Raw genomic sequence first — 21,633 nt, 5'->3', positions numbered from 1 at the left:
ATATTGTACTTTCAGGGTACATTCGAGAAATTTGTTTCTTAATGAAGAAAAAGGTACCTCCCCTGGGCCTTTATTTCTGAGAGGACTGACTGACTGACTGACTGACTGACTGACTGACTGACTGAGGCCTTCAGCAGTCCCCTCGGTGCTCTTCCACCTCCTTTGAACATCTAAGCCACCTCATGGAGAGCTTCGTTGTCTAAAAGCCCAATTACCGGAAGTTTCCAAGGAGGAGGGCACCTAACATTGCAGATGATGAAAATGGGGCAAACCCGTTTTGGGTTCCGGTGTTGTGACAGTGCTCGCTTTTGAGTGCCAGTATGTTTTAAGCCGTCACACGTCAGTGCTGATGCAGTCAAGGACATAGTCTACCGCACTACCAGGTGCCGGAGGCTCCATGAAAGGGATCTAACCTCACCTCAATCATCCCTCCCACCAACACGCTGAACACACAAATGCATTCAATGCAGCATTCTCTGACATTCGTCTGGATTCACGAAACAGGAAGTGCACTGGTAGCGAGGCAGTGGAAGTGAAGTAGAACATGACCCATTTTCTCAATCTCCAGATTTGTAACTGTGAAACAAGTAGCAAGTTCCTTTTACATTTGTTCAATTAGTCCTCAACGTGTCCCAGCTTCCTGAGGAAGAGAGACATTTGCAGGGTGTGTGGGGCTGAGCAATGTGGGAACAGCACAGACAGAAACGTTTCTCTACTAGTGTGGCCCTCGCTCTCCGGTCTCCTGGGTCCCGCTGTTTAGTTAAATGGGAAAATCTCCACCGTCTGGTGTTGTATGTGGGCCGTGCTGGTGCAGACTGTGGACAGGGTGCCGACAGGGCTACGCGGAGGTGGCTCCAGCGTTAGCGCGACAGGCCGGGTGTGACGGGAGGGTTTCATTCGGCAGGGGTGACGTCGTCCCCTCACGCTTCGACGTCACTCTGAACCCGGCCGCAACACCCGTTAAGCTGTTCGGTTGAGCGGCCACAACTCCACCTGTTACGCGCTACGTGAAGCTTCTTCCTCGGACTCCTGTCTAAAAAAGCCCGATTTGCAAATGGTGGTGTGATAAGGGCAGCGTATGCATATCTGCACCCTTTCAAATTCGAATCAACAACAGAGGTTTGCGATGAGCATTCAGGGTTTTTCCTGGCATGAAAACGGTCTTTGGTACTCCCCATCATTGGGCTGGGGTTAATTTAGCTACCTACCAACACAGGGGGTACAGAGCCACAGGGTCTGCTGGTTTTTGGGGTGTTCTCAGAACAAGTGTTTCATTTAAGTCTCTGATTGTCTAAGGAAACCACACACCTTGTCCTCAAGGCCTTGAATCCCCCTTGGGATTTAGTTTGACACCCCTGGTTTAGTGGGTAGCAATGCTAACAACCTAAGTGACCCTGCATGTGATAGTCCAGCTCATGAGTGTGTAGGCTTTCCTCTCTTTGCTTTCCTGTGATTATCAGGGAGCTGCATTTTACAAATAAATTATATTCTAACTGCTGTTTCAATCGATTGTTCTCTGTTTTTTTCCCCACTTTGGCGCTCACAAAATTTGCTTTGGTGCACGCCAAAGATTTTTCTACACAGGAAAAACCCAGGCATTAGAGCGCGAGCATGATGGGCATTCAGACTGGGGAGAAAAAGGGAAAAAAGCATAAAAAGGAAACATGAGCCCACCTGTGGTGCCTGAAACATGCAGGACCCACACAGGTAGGCGTGTACAGCCACCCACTGGCAGCATGCACCAAAACATAATGCCAGTGCATTCCTCTGCATTTTTCCTGGTTTAAAATTTGTGGACTAGGGCGCTCATCCACAATTTTCTCCTTCCATCCACCCCCTATACGTAATGAAGAGCCAGTATCCCGGAGTATTTTTTCACTTCAGCATCAACTGAAAAACTAACTTACCTTACGTCCGACTTACCACTCTATAAAAAACCTTTTTGCAGAGTATACTTCTACTGTTAGAAGCCTACTTCTCCCACAGACACGTTGGGAGTCACAGAGTGTACACTTATAAGGGTGCACACCCGCACACTCGTTTGGAGAGGATCAATCAAGGTTTTTTTTTTTTTTTTTTTTTAATTTGGTTCGTATTGACGGGAGTGCACCAAACAAGAGAACCATAGTTTGCTTTAAAAAAACGGGGATATCAGTCCTCTTGCAAGGTGCGGCTTGTTGCTGCAGGGAACACAGCTCTACAATGATCCGGACCAAAAATTTATAGCAGCAAGTCAGCAAATATGACTGCCCAAATCCCAGTCTGGATACACTCATATTGTTGGTGTTCTACCAGTATGAGCTGCTGGCAATGATGTAGATTAAAAGCACACACAAATGACTTCATGCGTGCACTCACACAAATTGGTGCACCTGAATCGTTGCAGTGAGAATCCAACCGGACTATATGAAAAACATACAATGTAACAACTAACCAAACGAAACTAAATGCACTAGGCGTAGAAGCAGCCAAAGCAATTTCAGCCTCCCCTTAAAAAACTCAGTACCAAAACACTTTTCAAAATGTCATCACTCAAATGCAATGTTGACTCAATCAGTGAGAAAATGCAGTACCACTTTTCACACCATTTTTATAGACAATTTTTCAGGACAACTTGTATTCGTTAATGGCCCCGTCCCATAAATTAAAAGCTCCCAGAGAAGACCTCCACATTTTATACTCCCTGTGCTGCTCTTCCTTGCCTATACAAAGAGCAAGACACCATACACTGTAGGCTAACCTAACCTAACCTCTCTCTCTCTCTCTTGCACTTTAACCAAACCAAGCAATCAGGCATGCAAAAGATTTGTCTGTGACGACTGTGATTTTCATATTGTGTGCAAACACTAGAACTGGGTTGGCTGGTCTGAGTATGGCTCCTAGTAGGGTCCATGAGATTTAGACATCAAATAGAGTGTTTGTGATAGTGTAACTGGCAGGAAGTTGCGAGGAGTAGCGATGGTGATTGATTTTCGCCGAAGGAGTCCTCTGCCGTCATGGAAGCCTTGAGGAGCGGGTTTTCAGGAAGCCGTGAGACGGCACTTCTTCCTCCTCCCTCCCTCCCTCTCCCAGACGGTGGTCCGGGACGAGGCGTCTCTTTCATCGCCTCTGACCTTCATGAGCGACTGGCGAGGCCGGGGCGTTTCATTATTCATGGAGAGCCTTTTTGCTCCTGGCAGGCGCGGACGCTCGCCGCGGAGCGGAGCGGAGCAGAGCAGCCGTCGAGAGCAGCGGCGCGTCGCGCTCTTCAGACCTCCCCGTCGAGGTCGAGCGCATCAGGACGCGCTTTTACCATTAAACAAGGAGGGGCAGAGAGGCGCTTAAAAAAGCTACGAAGCACAAGTCGATGCAGCGAAGTGCTTCGCAGCAAACGTCTAATTCGCCGAGAGGCCGATCGATACCCATCGGGACTGTCATCGATCGATGCTGTCGTCCATGACACGCGGCACTCTGAGCCACGTGTCACAGAATTAGCCTGCGCAACATGACCGGGGCCCAGAGAAAACCCTGGGTGGCCATCAGACCTCCACCACCAGGGGCTCAATGGAGCCTCTGTTTGAAGCAATGTGTCAAGCAACCATTCAATTAACTGCAACAGTCATCAGTTATCAACAATAATTAAATTACACTGTAATTAGGCATGAGAAGAATGACAGTACAATGTTAACATTGACACTTGACAATTATCAGTTCTCCGACTTGTCATTGTGTATTATACACGGTGGCAATAAGTTGAAATCGCCACAAAGAAGATAAGACATACAAATAGTACACAGACACTATACTAAATGGAAGTAATGCAATTAATAATGCAAAGCTACTATTGTGCTAAGCTACTATTGTTCATTTTCAGCAACAGTCAAGTTTCCTTTCCTGTGGTACAGTGCACCATTCTTTAACGATTTCTCATATTGTCCTTTATATCAAAGCCTTGGGATTGCAGCATTTTCTAAAATGACTGTGTACAGACCATTTGGCAAACTGAAAACTGCTTTGAGGCATCATAGCTCTGAACAAAAAGATCCAGGATAAATCTTCAACCAATTGTTCTGCAATATGCCTTAGGCCACAGCGGTCGATTGTCACAGAGTTTAAAAAAAATAACATTGCACTCCATCGTAGTATGTTTCCTGCTCAAGTCCGCGACTGTTCCTGACCCATCCCTCCCTTTCTGCAATCGGAGTGCTTTCTGTCTTACAACCTGCCGATTTCAGGTAGCCTAACAGGCTAGCCCACAGGGCTGAAAATGCCCTGCAATTCAGTGTGGCCTGGCCACATGCAATATAACTGCACCTACCAACAAACACTTACAGATGAACACTGGTGGTCCTGTTCTCACATAAGACCATCTGACAAGCGACAGTGCATCCATTCAGTAGGATATTTTCAATCCAGTGAGGGGGGGGGAAATGCTCATGCATACCCAAGCAATGTTTCAGCAGCCTGGCTTACATTAAGAAACGCATTCACAGCCCAGTAAACACAGCCTTGGAATCTCCCACATTATCAGTAGCCTATTTAAATCCAGCAGCATGGCTCTCAATACCTCTGTAAGATCTCACTTAAATATTATCTCACAATTTAAAAATGACACCTGTTGATATCTCAACCATAAATTTCATAGCCGATTTAGTTACCCATTTATATCCTATCACAATGTTTTTTTTTCTCCATATTTTAGAGTCTAACATTGTTAGTGCTTAGGTTTTATTTATTTATTTAGGGAGCTATAGCTAGCGTTATTTAGATAGATACACTGCTTAAGTTTATACTGCAACCCCTTAATTTCTGAGAACGAAAGTCTACATTACAGCTATTTTTTTTTTCAACCAGCTCATTTCTTTTTTCTTTTAATGTTGCCTTATATGCCTTGTGATTCACATACAAAACACAAGTTGCACAATAAGCACATTTCCTCAAAACAAAAGTATCTTCCATTTTCATTTTGAAAAATGAAAGACCGCTTACTCAACACTATTCTCAGTACTCGACACACAGCTCTACAGCAAAGAGAAACTGAAATTGGGAATAGGTTGTGTTGGCAGTTTGAGACTAGGGTCAGTTTTCAGTCTTCATATGGACTGCAAACAAGTGACAGCAACTAATCTGAAAACAGGAAATTCAGAAATGTTAAACTCCATGCTGTACTGTGAGGCGATGGGAGTGTTCTCTAAAGGTTAAAGTACACCAAAGTAAATGGACATGCTGATTGGCTCTTAATAAATAGGAAGAAGTCACCAGCCCGGTACATCCCAGGCCACTGGGGCACAGCCGCACAGTCAAATCTCACAGACAGTAGTTCCCACTGGAACACACATTTTCATTCACAATGTTCCAGTGCGTTCCCCTCTACAGATCTCCATTCTCTCCGCCACAATACTGCTCTGTCAGACAGTAGACCGGGGAAGGGAGAGGTGGGAGATTGTGCAAGATTACTTCTCCTGGGAGTAACCGTGCTGATGAATGTTTAACTGCTTTCTGAAATGAAGGTGCTCTCTGTGAAACGTCTCACTTGCACGCGAAAACATGCAACTTAAGATGGTGGACGGGAGACTTGTTTCTCCACCAATGTTGCACAGACGGCGACGAGGCAACAATGCTGCAATCTGTCGCTCAGCGTGTTTCCAGCGTGCGACTTTCTATGGTCCTTGGAAACGGACGTGCTTCTGCGGCTTTGCTTTTCCTTCTTCCAGTCACAATGCTTGACGTTTAGATACGTTGAGCAGAGTCCGAACCGAAATGTTGCCCGCTTGCCTCCTTCCGTCTATTGCTCTTGCCAACTTCTCACAGAAAACCACAGAAGCTGAGAAGCCAGCAGTCTGCACAGCAGGCGGAACACAGAGAGCAATCCTGCTGCAGACAGTCATAGACCCACTGCTGCCACAAGGGCAGCGGACCACAAAGCTCCACTCACACACAAGGGCACTCGAGCTGTGGCTATTCTCTCCTCTCTGCAGAAAGAAATGCATGTGGGACCATAATCTACACTGCATAAATCAAGAGAAACGAGACTAAAGTTCTGTGGGTGTAGGCATAGCTCTCGTTTGAACCATTAACCAAAAACCAGCAAAATAGTTAAAAGAAGCACAGCCTTTGCATCAGCTATGCAGCTGAAACACTTTTTGTGGGGGGTGGGAGGACTTCCTCTTAAGCTCCAAAATCAGAAAAAAACAACACATTGCTCTGTAGGCTATATGACAAAAGTGTCAACACTGGTTTTGGTATTTCTAAAACCAAGACCTTGCAGAGTTGTAACATGCATATGTCAGCAACAGTTGTCCCTTCTTTGTACAAATACTAATCTACCAAAAAATCAAAGAAATCCTGGAAGCAGACATAATAGCCATGATGGTAGACACTGCCTCACAGAAGCAACCTGTATGACCCAAATGAACTAGGAAATGAGCAGCTATACTCTATAGCCACAGTTACAGCGATAATTTCTTTCCACTTAGTTTTCATTTTCAAAAATAAAATAAACAAATTATATATATATATATATATATATATATATATATATATATATATATATATATATATAAATATATATATATATATATATATATATATAAATATATATATGTATATATATGACTATATAAATGACTAAAGTAGTTGCATGCATATATATATATATGCAACTACTTTAGTCATATGTCCGGCCTACATTATTTCAGTATAGTATCTATAGTGTGGAATCAACATCAACTCTACACCTTGAAACAGCTGAGCAGCCAAATATCCTGTTAATTTTGCTCCCCTAAAATGGGGGGGGGGGGGGGGGGCTATATACAAAAAGCACTGTAATTCCTGCACGGATGACTGGATATGGATGCAAATATCCTCAAATTAAATGACAGAGCACTGTAACCTTATATTGTTTTATATCAAGTCTGATGTGCTGGCGTACAGAGCCAAAACAACAAAAATTGTGTCACTGTCCCAGCACTTCTGCAATCAATTGTATAATACAGTCAGGACTATATAAATTATATAGCCTACTACATGGATGATGTTACATACTGACTTTTTCTTGTAGTGAAATGCATTTTGCACATTGTTGAAGTTCATTTTTAATGTCTGCCCAAGCAACACCTCTTCATCACAGGGCAGCGATCAGTGTCACTGCATGAGCTGGGTGTACCGCCTCATCCCATACGCAACCAGAGAAGATGCCAAAGTTCAAAAACCCTTATTGATTTCTTTATGGAAAATTAGAAAATGTGTAGCATATATTATCTAATTACAGTTGGTCTACGAGTTCAGTAACGTAATGCAGAGCCTGACTTTTGTGAGAAACTTCCCCACCGCTCTTTTCATGCACTTGCGTCAACAGGAAGGACAACGCTGGGTTACACGTTGGGTCATCATTGTGGGGTGACCAAGGTTGAAGGAAAAGACAGAGGGTCAGCGCCATTGACCACAATGGAAGGAAAACTGCCCGTTTGTATAGAAACCCTACTGGGCCCCAAAGCAGACCACCTGACCTGCGCTAGACCGCACGGTAATTGAAAGACAGGCCATTTTAAATGAACGCTGGAAAAGGTGATACTCAGTAAACAGCGGGGGGGGGGGTGGGGGGGTGGCCGCACTCTCGACAGTTAGCGTCGACGCTGTAACTGTGTAACTTCCTGGGAACCGAGGGAAAGGCCAGGACCCAGGAAGTGGAGAGCTCTCCGTGTGGCAGACGCTGCTGACGTCATGAGCACATCGGCTCAAAAAGCCTCTGGTAACAGAAGCCGGTTTTAATGCACGCTGATTTTATTAAGAAATCAATCCAGGGAAATGACTTGCTTTCTGAGCAAGACCGGCAAAACAGGAACAATTATTCTCCAGCTTCTGGCTTCAAAAATCCAAGTGCTGTACGATATACACTCTATTTTTGAGACTGGGGATTCTGGGTAACTGTATCTGATTTAGTGTACAAATTTTGGCCGGGCATAACAGACCACTCAAAGCTGACCTGCCTCTGAAACGTGTTATCTGTTATTCAATGTCTGCTGGCTTCTGTACTGCATTCTTTTAATGGCAACACTACCCATATCTGAAAATGGCCACATTGTGCTTTGGTTTATTTTAAATGCCATATAACAGTTATGCTAATGCATCAACCAGCCAATCAATTTCTCTCAATGATTATGTCCTCAGTAGTGCAGACAACAAATTAAGGACACTAGAGCACTCAGTGTACTTTGTCATACTGCATTTCAAACTGTAATTTATTCATTCTTGTTTAGAACACAAATCCTCTACATGTATTGCGACGCACTCTATTTTAATCAGGTTTTGGGAAGTACCTCATTGCCTGACTCTGAAAGACAGAGAGCAGTAGCAGCCGGCCAATGTTATTTATTGTGCAATAAGGCCTTCCACTCCACATTCTCGCCAACTCAGCTTTACCGGGAGGACCACAATGATATGTGCTAGAGTCAGAGAGCATGAATCAGATTAACTGTTTTACAGACAGACAGGACTGTGCAGCATGGCGACTGCACACATGGCAGATGTGTGGGCGTTGAAATGGACAAAATCATGCTACAACACCCCTGTACGCTGGTCACGACTGGTCTGTGCTTTACACCCGCCTCTCCTTAAATCCCCATGGCCAAAACGCCAGCACTGTACTCAACCCAGACCCACTACACCAGAATCAGAGCTGGCTTCCCAATGAAGACCCAACTCCAAAATGGCCACCCTTTCTAAAACGATCCTAACTCTGGCGTCCTCAGATGACAGCGCCTTTTCTAAAGTGGGCCGAAAGGCCAGAGACCTTCTGAGAAAAAACAGAGGCAAGCCACTTTACACCTGAACGCACCGCCTAGCAACACCCGCCAGCTTTCTGTTGCGACTGTAACCCGGGTCCCCCGCACCGGGAGCAGAGTCCTGTGGCACTCTGGAAGTTTCAAATTCTTCTCAGCCCCGGCAGCCATGTCCCTGTGAGAACCTCTTTGTAAGCCCAAGAGTCAGGGCCTGTTCAACACACAATACAGTCCAAAAAAGTATGAGTCACTGGATTGCAAAAACTGCCTTCATTATCCACAGCTGTCGCAGAGAGGTAAAAGAGGTCACTAACCAAAGCATATGTAGGCTAAATTTAAGAAGTTCTTCCAGCTATCGCTTTCTGTAGATATTGCCGGCTGCCTCATATGAGAGTTAACCTACTTTCAGAGGAAATAATTAAGCGAACGGGAGCTCATTCACAGAAAAGACCCTAATGGAGGTAAAATCTAATTAAGATCTGGCATTACGCAGCCATTCTGTAATTACTCTAAGAGGAAATCGAAGGCACTGTCACGGGACAGCTGTGGAATGCATGAAACTGCACCTCATACGAAATAATTTAAATCCACTTCATAATTGACATTAACCCCTTCCAATGTTTCTACACAGCTATGTTGCCAACAGATGAGCACTCCTAGTTTTTATGCTCTTTAAAATGTGTTTAAAAAGGAGCACAGAGATTCCACTTAATTGGTTCTGACGCGCCATGTTATGATGACCCCGTTTGGTCCTGTTTCTTCAAGCGGACTCCAATTGATGTAAAAGTATTATTGTACGTGCACGCATGGTCTGGTACACAAGGGAAAGTGGCCTTACATGGTCCCGAGCGTTAAAATGTTCAACTAAAGGAATGTGAAAATGTTTTAAGTTGTCAAAGGGAAATGGCTGGTTACAACCTGTGCAGTTGTGTAACTCTTTAGCTATCTTTAGCCTATTTTTTCTTGTTGACATCATAGTTTTTTTCTGCCTCTGCTTCAGAATCCATCCCTGATGATGCAGCAGCAGGCTAGGGCCTTCAAGAAACGTGAATATGATTTTCTGTTTGCTGGCAATAAAGCAGGAATTATTAAGCTTCAAGTAAAATATCTGGAAATTTACTTCATAAATGTTACAAGACAGTACAACTAGGCATCTAGCTAATTCAAAAACAAGATTTAGCACATAACCACAACCGCACCTGGGATAAGTGCAGAATTATAATACCGCTGAAGTATTTGCAACCTTCCTTTTAATGAATAATCTAAAGCTAGCAGCTGTCGCTGCAGGAAAAAATAAATATGTGAACGGAGGCGGTTGATAAATGAAGAGCTACTGGTAGGACTTGCCAGCACAACTATGAATGGGGCTTTTGAACAATAGTATTTTACAGATGAAGCTGCCACACTGACTGCTGTCTCTTGAAACTACTGTTATCATACGGGTAACTCCTACACAGAGAAAAGAACACTTTGAAGCAGGCAGGTTTCCAATGCCAGGAAATTGCAAATTTCACACAGCCGCATCAAAATGCGAACAAAATTAAGACTGGAGCCTGGAGACGGTTGGGTCTGGGGCTGTGTGGACTCAGATTCCCATACTCCCAAGCTTCTCCCAACTACAGCCCAAGTCTCCAGTGCCCATCCATAGCAGCGATTAGCTAGATCTGTCAGACCCACACACATCAAGTCCTTCTGACCCTATTAGAGCACACTACGAGCCTTTCTGCATTTCACAAACTTTGTGACTCGAGCCCTAATTTAGATTAACTGCCCCTGCAGGTGTGCCGTGTTTCTGGATGAAATGGTGTGCACACTGAAACTGTACTTTTGCTTAACAGTTTGTTCAGTGCCAGGTCCTACAAAGGACAAAAATCGAATGCTGAAAAGGGATACAACTACAAAGCATGATAACTAGAAAAAAACAGCACTGCAACCTGAGACACATTTCTTCGCAGTGCGTCATGGAGTTGTGGCGAGTGCTATATAACCTTATAGGGCAGCACCCATAAACAGTGGACAGCACTCTATCACTACAATTGTGCCAAACTTGGATTATGCCAAAGAAACGTGATATTGGGAGGGAAGTCCCTTAGTTCCCCCCAATATCACAAGATTCTGAATACATTGACCTGTCTGAGTGGAAGACACAGTTTCAGAAAAGTTACCAACTTCAGACATTGCACTGGAGCACATTAAGTAGTATTAAAATATGAGTGATCTGAACCAGCGTAGGCTGGGATCGCAAGAGGGGAATGGCAACAGGCTTTAAACAACGAGCTGGCCATACTCGTGATGTCCAGGAGGTCCAAACAATGCAACTGTCACAATCAACCCTGGACAACAGAAAATCCATAGAAAAAGGGGCGGACACTCACAGGCGCTCTCTCCCTTTCTGTCTCTCGCTCTCTCTTGCTGTCACTTCCTCTCTCGCTCAGGTTTTTCCATTATTCATGCTGTTCTCTTCCATGTACCGCTAATAATTAGCTTATGCTAGCATTTGTGAACTTTTGACCCAACAATTACATCTAAAATGAGTCTGATTGTAAAAACGCTGACTGACTCAGATAGAGGTGATAAATTCCAGACAAACAAGGACCAGCCATACTGAGGCCCCTCCATCCCATTGCATGCTTTCAGCATCATCTCATAGTCTCTACTAATATAAAATAGCCTGGTTGAAGGCACAGGTTAATTATGCTTTCAAGTCATCGATTCTTCAAGCTCTACTCTCAGGCCTGTTTGAAAACAACAATTTGCTGTCACTCCAGTTGACCAATTCCAGGCTAGGGCATATCTGGCTTGACCAAAATTAGTTTGGAAGGACTTCAATCCATTTTCAAGTGCTTAATCACACATGTTTTAATGCACTGGTAATTACTATTTCTAGCTGTGGATTTGTTTCTCCCTGATCAAAAAGCCTGCAAGGTGTCCCCATCCCAAATGGTTTCACTCGGGACTGTTAGGACTGACCCTAGTTGCAATGAGACAAGTGACCTTCTGAAACTGAATTAAACAAAGGTGACAAGTGGGATGCAGTCATAAATGATTTTCCCTTGACTGCAGTGAAATTGACGCAAGTGTGCTAACCACATCCTATAAATGAAACACCAGAAATGCACCTGACTTACTGTCAATGTGCACTAATAACCTGATACCGACCTGCAGCCAAACAGAAGACACCAAATCTCTGAAAACGGGGATAACCGCAAGTAAAATGTATGACAATAAGCGCAAACTCAGGTTGCACATGTAGAACGTGCTTGCAGCTGATGCAGAAGCGGTGCCAAATAAAAAGCAATAACAATAACATCCATATAACAGATCAGCCCTGGGAACAGACAACATTGTCTTTTTAAAAAGCAAGAACTTACTTTCCCCTCCAAGAGTGTTTTGTCGTGTAGAAACAGGCCAAGTCTTTGTTGTCTTTGAGGATATTCATCTTCTGGCATGAACTGAAACACAAAGGCCAATATGAGACAATGAGAAGGGACACCACAGTAAAAAATGTAGGCCTAATAGTAGGAGATTGCCACAGTTTCTAGAGTTCCAATATCAATTTTATCCAGTCAGAGCCAACAAGCAGCAAAGAGAATTGTAATGCAAGAATTAAATATCTGCATAAAACACTGTAAATGCAACAGCGCCAATGACATCATCATTGTTCATTTCCCATCTGTTTAGTTCAATATAATGAAGTCATCATGGATAAAGCAGGGTGGTGACTTCACAAAAGCATCAGCGATACAGGACCGACTTTGAGCCGCTAAGTCAATTACACGGGCACTGCAGAAGTCAACAGAACTCCTCAGAAATGGACTACATTTGATATTGACAGTTGTCTAGGGCATCCTGTCATCGGGTCAGAGGCTACGCAAGACCAATCCTGACCTCGACCTTCAAGCACCACCTTATCGCAGATTCCAAAAATACAGTCCATACACTTCACACTGGCCACTGACATTCAACAGCCCAACTGCAAACCTTCAGCAACACCCACCAAGCTGGAACTTAAAGGTAGCCTTGCACCAGCATAGCCTACACTGCTGAGTATAGTAATGAGAGAGCAGTAAAGCAGAAATGTAAAGCAACCTGTACTAAGGGGAATCTCAAGTTTTCTTACATGTCACACAGGGACTTATAAAGATCACCGAGGTTTCATCTGCCCAGCCATCTATCTACCCGTAGAGCTTTTCAATCCGGGTTCTACAAAAGCTTTTCTGATGAGAGTTCAACCATACACAACAGACTCAGGTTGTTATGGTCTTTGCTTATCATTGCTTTATTTTTTCGTAGGTTTCACCAGAACATGCCTAATGATTAGTCCTGTTTTTTTCCTGAAACTCTTTTTTTTGGCGTGTGGTATTCCAGGGCAAGAAGGTATATATGTAGGCTAAGGCTACACTTACAGTTATCTTGTAAAGAAATTTCCTTGATAAAAATATCCACTCATCAACAAACCCATTTATCTACCTGTGAGTTGAGCACCCACAGTCTGCTTTCACAAGCGGCTCACAAAGCGTCTCCCTCCAGCTCAGAGCCTGTGGGAGCCTAGCTGGCGGACTGCTGGGTGAAATGAAGCTGTGGCCGATGTGTTTTGGAGGAGAGCATGCGCTTATCTGTTCTCTCCTCATATGACAGTTACAGCAATGAGCACAAACTAAATAAACTGGCCATTCCATACTGGGAGGAAAACAAAAAAAGTAAATTAACATGTATAAGAATGGGGGGGGGAAGTATGTCTAGACAGATACATGCTGGAAGCTAGACAGGCTACATGGTGTGCATTTCTTTAATGCCTCTTGTGCAGGGGCCTTTGGAAATAATGCCAAAACGAAAAAGAGAGAGAGCTGTATACACCTGGTAATCTTTAAACGACACATCGAACAGAAAGGAAACAATAACAACCATCATGTGAACGAGAGTACAGAGTGCACTTCAAGGGCCAAGATCACATGATTCACTATATGACTGTCCTTGAGTCTCATTAACATACACATGGTAGAACATTCTGGACCACACAACTTTGTCAGATTACTTTCTTGAAAAAACAGTAATAAGTCCGGCTGACAGCACAAGGATACGTTGGCTTTATCAATTCAGGCATGTATGTAAGATTCGAACTACACAACACGAACACTTTCCACAAGCATCTACACAGGCTAGAGACTACACAAAAACACTGACAAAACAAGACAAATGTAAGACTAAAATCATTAACATAAAGCAAGCAAACAATCAACAAAGAGACAGCGTCTTATACATGCACAAATCAGCACACAAAGTAACCTCACAACGCTGGTTTCAGATGAGAACCTTTGTCAGCAATCTGCTGAGACCCTGGAAATAAGCGACTCCACTCTTCCTTCCTCTCCATTCCAACCTACTGTCAAAAAACACACTCAGCAACTAGCATTGCAATAAGTCCAAACTACTGACTTAAGCACTGCACCTCCGTGCAAGGTATATGTGCTGAGAATGCCGTGTCACAAACCGCTTATGTCGCTTTTTGGTTCAAAGATAATTTGTTTGGCTACAAACGTTGTGGGCAGTCAGACATGCCTGTGCCATTTCCAGGATGGAAGTTTAAACGCTACGAGAAGCTTGTCTTTGAGCCAATGGCCCTCAATCAGGGTCATGGAGGGCCGTAGGGCCTGCTGGCTTTCGTTGTTACTCGGAACTTGAGTAGCGAAGCAAAGCAATCGATTACACTGTTAACTCAGGTCACCTGGTTTCTTGAGTCTGAATCAGCTGCTGATCTAAAGCAAAAAACTAAAATCTCTGTGGCTCTCCAGGACCAAGATTGAGTATCACTGCCACAAAAAGAAAAATTCAACCATATAAAGCACGAATGTTATTTTTTTGTGCAATTTAAATGTTATATAGGCTAACTGCTATCATTTTTAATGTGAGGGTTTCTCATTGCTTCTAACAAAACCTATCATGCCCCTATACAACATTCAATAATACCACAGCATGTCCACAGTACTAAGTAATCAACCTGAATTTAATGCGTCGCTTGTAAACATTGCTGTCAATCATCATCTGAGCTCAATTAGCGGCAATTACTTAATCAGCTTAGACTGAGGTGGTGCACATGGGATAATTGAGAAGGGGCTTGACAACCTCTAGCTGGTGGAGGACTGAAGCACAATGCAAGAAAACAACAGGAGACAAACTGGTGGCCCAACTAAAGAGAATAAGGAAGCAGTGTGGCACCGTTTGTAAAACATTTGCAGTGACCATAGAAAGCTAGATCACACTTGACTGGAAAAAAAGTGTAAATCTGCTATCCCAAGAACGTGAAAGACCCGCAATGATGACAGGAGGTGATCACATGACTGCTCTTTCCCTACTCCGGCACAGATCAATAGGGCAGTGCTAAAAGCCTTCCTGACAGGCAAAGCTGCAGAGAGGCACACAGCCCACAGCACTAAGAAACGTGACGCCATTCTGCTACTGAAGCCTGTACAGACTACACTGCCTGACTACAAAGGGGCTTCCTGAAGCTGTGGAATTACTGGCAGTTTGGCACTGAACAAGATGATGGGGAGGGGGGAAGGGTCACGTGACATACAGTAAAGGACTTGTGTCCTGTCTGCATTTAACAGGACTGTCTGCTGACTGAGAACCACAGCAAAAATGTTAAATAACAGCGTACTCCAGCTTGGGTGTGACACTGTACTATGGAAATGACCTTTTTCCACCAAAGATGAATGGAAAAATACTCTGACATTACAAACTGTGGAAGGAAGTGACACCACTTTTTTCAGACATATCAGTGAGGTTGTAACACTGGTTCTCAGACAAACTTCAAGATCTAACAGGCACCACAGATGCAAGAACTGCAGAGCACTGCCTCGCAATATGACATGTTATTGCACCAGGGTTGGAATGTTAAAGGGGGAGGCTCTGACTAGGCATCAACCTACTTTTCATTATGTGGGCACCATAAATACCTACAACATAAAAAGCTAATTGCAATTCCTTCCATCCTCATTAGCATAGCACAACAATGAATGGGCTGGCCTATACCAGAAAAATACAACACACTGATACAATTTCCTAACCTAACTTTCTTTGACCGTTACATGAAAAGCCCTTCAGATTAGGCCCTAGACCATATGGAGCATTAAGCTACACAGCGTTGCCTCTGATTTTCACCCTAATTTTTCCACACAATTAACCTTCCATAAAACAAAGAAAGACTGTCAGTGTCTCATTTACCAAATCATCTGTTATCAAAGAACACAACAAAATATAATTTGGACTTAACTGTTCACATTGCCGCCTTAATACAGACATTATGAAACACTGGGACAATTACTTCAGCAAGAGAACAAACAAATATTGATATCTTCAACCAGAGCTGATCACATGTGAAGCACTGTGGGTAAGTGAATTGAACACTATTCAATATTGTGCACTGATCACTATTTTATATGTGCAAAATACATTTCCATTCAAAGATACTTCCATTTAAAAAACTGGATATTCTGTAACTTATGCCAAATTGCCATATCATTACAGATACAACCTAAGCAAATTACAATAAAAAGCAATGAAGAAATCTGTTGTGGAGTACGTTTATTCACAGAGACCACCACAGGAACTACAAAAAGTACATATTTACATTGCTTCATTAGATAAAATGAACATGTGCTTTACCAAATTTTCAACTCATCCATGAAGAAAAGCAGTGGGGATATAGATCATCTGTCTGAAAATATATTCTTCACTCATGTTCGAAAGCTGTAATGCATATCCATCTGTTGCTGCAAAGTTCCAGTCAGAATACTAACACAATACATTTTAGATATTGTTCTTCCAAAGCTGTTCATAGCTCATCTGCAGTGGCAGTACATCAGAGTATTTCTATATATAATCAACCATCATACGACCAAGACCTACTATATTTTAGCTGCAGTTTCAGCAGACTTTGGCACATGGAAAATGTTTATTGAAGGTAAATAACTGTGAAACCACAATTAGTAAAACTGAACTGCTCTTGACGCTCCAAGCCATTTTAACTTTGTCATGCTGTACATCTCCTATTGCAACCGCTAAGAAAATTGTAAAGACCAAAGGCAAGTCCTAATTTTTCACAGCATACTAATCAACCGTGGGACCACACTGTCCAAAGCACAACGCACTAACAACGAAGTAACCGAATCCTCCTTAACCAATAGCACAAAAATATTTTCCGAATTGACTAATGAACACTAAATTGCGGCAGGTTAACAAACCGTAAGTTATGCGTCTTCAGCACAGCACAACTGTATAGATTTAATTCTCCAAGCTAACTGCACTCGAAATACTACGATTTTTCAGGAATGCATGAACAGTTCCGTACAGTTTGACTTTAGCCAACGTTAGTTAGCAAACCAGCTAGTGAGGAGGGCGCTGTCGGCTTTGGTCTCAAACTTTGCCAACTGGTTAGCTCAACAAATAATATCTATCTCCCTCAACACTCATTGTCACATCAACAGAACAATGACGATTTAATATAAAATAACGATTTCCTGGCAACAATAATGTATTTTCAATCATTCGTCCATTACTACGTGATATAGACCAACTAGCTTGGTGAGCTGCTGGCTAACGTTAGCCCAAGTCGTTCATACGCTAACGTTAAGTTAGCAAGGCAATCGAGACACGTCAATATTTTAACCATAACGTTACGTAGAACTAGCATCGTACAGTTAGAAAGCCACCGGGTTGCAGTTCAGTCCTTTGAAATAAATGGCAACTCATTGAATCACACCCTAAATATAATGTGCAAAGAGAACTTAAGAACAACATGAAACCGAGGTCTTAAGCAGGCCCATCCCTCATCACAATGCACATAAATAAAGTCGGTAGCCGGCTAGCTAACCATTTACCTAGCTGTCGAAATTCAGGGTTGCCGCAGAAATTAGACATTGCACACTCATGATTCGACAATGTAAATGCAGCTAGTTTACAATTCACTACCTTCTTAACTAGCCACATAATTCGCAAGAAAACTAGCTGGCAACCAAAGCAGGAGAGGGGAAAGTAAGAGCTGAAATGGGGGTGCGATGCCGAGAGAATAATCGCGGTGTTTTTTATTTCGGTCTGATTTTTACCTGGATAGCCGCTACAAGTTGCAATTTTTTCAGTCCCTCTACCCCCCTCCCTCCAATGCAAACGGTTGCTGTTTAATTTTCCCAATCCGGTGCCGTGGCTACTCGACTCTATGCTCTCTTCACTCAGGACTCAGGACGCTGCCATCTTCCTTCTGCCATAAGAGGGTCCACTGCGCATGCGCCTCAGCCCTAGCCTGTCATGGGTTTGTCAGCTGATTGGCTAGTCAGGAAACTGTGCTCTGGAACGAGTGATCAAAGAATGAGTGATGCTTCTCGTTGCGGAGTGCGTGGTTTTTCTGGATTTACATTCGAGCGACAGCTAGCATCAATTCTGAGATTAATTTCTGAAATATGCATTTATTACTGGCGGTTAAAGTGGGATTATGCGCGATCTGTTTCAAATGTATTGCTCACATTCTCGTTGTATTACTAAATTATTTAATCGTCCTACGCTTAGAAGCGTTGACTGACAACCTTATGTTATTCTGCAGCGCCCCCCGAGGACGTAACCACGACATTGCTATCGAGTGGCTGAATCGTACTGGTGGTTTCTGAAGATTCCATTTCTCAAAAGTAGATCATGGCAGTGTAATTATATATTTTCAAGAATAAAATTCTTATGTTGCATTTAAGACCTTCCGACACACTGCTTGGTTTTGTTTGGTCTATCCTTTGTTCTGCTGTTCCAATAGAATAGAATGTGATGTTTGAAACAGTAGGATCAATATATGTTTTATTCTGTATTTGAATATGACAAATGGCGGCTTTGCACTGTGGTGGTACTGGTTCTGAGGAATGTTCTGCCCATGAACATGAACCATACCAGTTTTTGAGCCCTTCATGTCATCTTCTGTTCCTCTGGCTTTAATGTAATATTCGGTCTTGTATGTGGTTATTATGACAGAAAGGAGGTCATACTTAAAACTATATCGCAATATCTTTGCTGTCATTTATGTCATTTCAAAGATTCTGTTGGTACAACAACCCCTAGCCATTTCATTACAGTTGTTTGAGAAAATAAACAGTTATGGACTGCAAACTGATAGGTTGTTTTAATATGATGTTTCTTAATCTAAAGAACAAAAAAGAGATTATATTCTTATTGTTCTAGGTTAAGTAAGCCTTCCTAAACCCAGTGCTTCATGTTCCTTGTTAAAAGACTGCATGAGTGCATTGATGTCTAAAAATATTTCACTGAAATAAAAGAGAGAAAGGATTACAAATCTGTCTTTCTTTTTTATCTTTATGAACTCAATTGTACTATAAAATTAGTAAGCGGTTTGACAACCCAGAGCAAAGTCATTATGCAAACAGATGTGACACAATCCTGTCTTTTTCAATCCAATTGAAGTGTTCCGTTCTGAAATGGATGAAATTTGTCCCACTGGAGCCAGGCCATTAACAACACAACAGTTCAGCCTAGTTAAACTTTATCATCTAGGTGTACAAATGAACATTACTATCAGCTAGGTGTATGAATGAACATCACAACAAAAATGGTATTAATATATTTCCTGCCATTTGGTCTCAGCACAAATGTTCACTGGCCATTTTTACCAACTTAGAGTATTTAGCAAATCCCAAGTCATTTGATTTCTTGTATTCATTTAGTTCTGTGTTGCATGAGAAAATGCATGAGAAAAATATAAGTCAATTCAACTGTACATATCTTGCACTATTGCACTGGAAAGTTTCTTAACAAAATAATAATAATCTAACAGTAACAGACAATATGAGAGAATTTCAGACTTTAATTTATCACTTTTTGCTTTCCTTTTTTTAACAGTGCTCCTTGAACAAGGTACAACACAAATAACTCACCGTGAATGAAGGTTGAGGGGAAACATATTTGCAGTGGCCTCGTGGCAGTGCGGCACAGTGTGGATGACTAGAACATCAATGAGTGATCACATTGTGAAGCATCTGACTCAGGACTTAGCATGTGGACCTGATTAGTCTGATTGAGTTATGGGCCAACACAAGGGGAAAAGATAAAATTGTCGATTTAAAGACCCTCTGAAAATAACGAATACTGGCTTTCTCAGCTTCAGAAAAAAAAACCAGGCATGACTTAATGACATTTAGTTCTCAGGCTTAAATGTGAGGTTGGAAACTCAACTATATGACAGGAAATAAAAGAATGAAATCTGTTGTATGTGCTTATTTATGAAGTTTTACTTGTTTGTCACATCCCCACACAAAATAGGACTTTAAAAGAACATTTTTGTAGACAGCACAGACAACCATGGAGGGAAGACAGAAACCAAGACGAAATCTAAAAGGCTGCGCACCATTGTAAATAAGGAAGACAAAGTGCATCAACCATCCAAAGTGGCAGGGTTGGCTTTTTCCATCTTCCCAAATTAAGACATCAAGGGTAATAATTGCAAATTATAACAAATGTGATTATAAAACTAACAGCAGAAGAGGTAGTTTTGTGTTATATTTGTCTGCGTGTTTGTGTGTCTATATGTTATATAAAATCCATATTATCTACTGCCATCTGGTGGAAGGTGTGAAGGTTTCACGTAATTGTATTGCGGTAAGATGATACGAAGAAAAAATTGATATCACAGTGATTTCTAAATGTTCCTGACCATGAGACATATTCCCCAGAGTGAAAAATATATGAAGCAAATACAAGGAGGTTGTTTTAATTCTTAGCTATTAGCATGTAGTACATAAGTTAGATAGTTTTTTTATGCAGAGGTTAATTTATTTCACTGGCCCAAAGCAGCATCCCATGCTTCATTTTTGAGGATACAAGGACCTTGGGGCAAAAACTAGGTGTGTTTTCTCTATCATAGGGGCACTTCTAGGGCACCTTACAGAACAAAAAACAGACTGTTTACTGTGCTGACAGGGAGTGAGCAAGTGTGATGAAGAGATAGTGCTCAGTCGCAAAACATCTGATTAGATCAGCATTATGTGAACTGTAGGCTCTCCATAATACATTGCAATAATGTTCCGTATTGATGGAAAACTGATGTCATGGGGAACAAGTTGATGTCTTTAGTGGTGGGGTGCTGACTAAAGATCTTAATACTTAAGGGTCAGCGCCCAGCCAGATGCAAAGGTTAACCCAGTGTGATATGCTTACAGAGGTAGTGCAAACAGGATCATTGATCTTGTGTCTTCATTTGATGACTTCACCTGGCATTTCTCTTAGACTCTTACACTGTACACCTAGCTGTTTTAAGGTCCCAGCATACTCACAGAACTTAAGATATCTGCACCCTGTAGTCACTCACCTATACACTAGTGCCGTAGCAGGATACACAATTGTATATATGGTGGCTACACAAGCCAAAGACATGTCCACATCTACCAAGCTAATGATTTGTATAAAGCCACACTACTGGTGGACAGCAGTCTCCTGTGTCTATGCATAACTGTTAGCACAGAGGAAAGGTTAAAACATTTTTTGAGGTCAGATAACTGAGATAACAAAATCCCCTGCCAGTAGCACCTGGTAAGACTACACGCGTACCTTTGCCACTCAGATATTTCCGCTGTTTGGTTTGCAGAGGGGTTTCTTACAGTGGGTGACCTCAATGCACTCTTTGGTGTATCTGAGGGGTTTCTTACATGTTTATGTGTGTGTGTGTGTGTGTCTGTGTGTGCGTGTGCATGTGCTGACTTTTTATATGTGCATGTTTGTAGTAAGTGTAGGTGGATTAGGTGGTGCCCTTTTAAAAGTATCTTAATAATTGTTCTCGTTCAAAGACAAACATTTGTCTTTGGGTTGTTTTACATATAAAAAGTCATAG

At 42.4% G+C, this 21,633-nt stretch overlaps 1 protein-coding gene across 5 annotated transcripts in view; it reads right to left on the bottom strand.

Annotated features, from left to right (window-relative positions):
• Positions 1–18,016, bottom strand: part of LOC118225416 (dnaJ homolog subfamily C member 13) — a 56,224-nt gene extending 38,208 nt beyond the window's left edge. For all 5 annotated transcript variants that reach the window (XR_004764824.1, XM_035413764.1, XM_035413765.1 and 2 more), the window contains exons 1-2: positions 17,864–18,016; positions 12,131–12,211 (exon numbers count right to left, since the gene is read on the bottom strand). Coding sequence is in view for 4 of the 5 variants with exons in the window: in XM_035413764.1 (XP_035269655.1) it covers positions 12,131–12,198 (68 nt within the window). In the remaining variant the exon portion in view is untranslated. The remainder of the gene's footprint in view (positions 1–12,130; positions 12,212–17,863) is intronic.
• Between the last annotated feature and the right edge of the window lie 3,617 nt (positions 18,017–21,633).

The sequence above is a fragment of the Anguilla anguilla genome, chromosome 4, assembly GCF_013347855.1.
Source record: "Anguilla anguilla isolate fAngAng1 chromosome 4, fAngAng1.pri, whole genome shotgun sequence".
Lineage (NCBI taxonomy): Eukaryota > Metazoa > Chordata > Actinopteri > Anguilliformes > Anguillidae > Anguilla > Anguilla anguilla.
The sequence above is the reverse complement of the archived record's forward strand: the minus strand, read 5'-3'. Positions and strand labels throughout refer to the sequence as shown.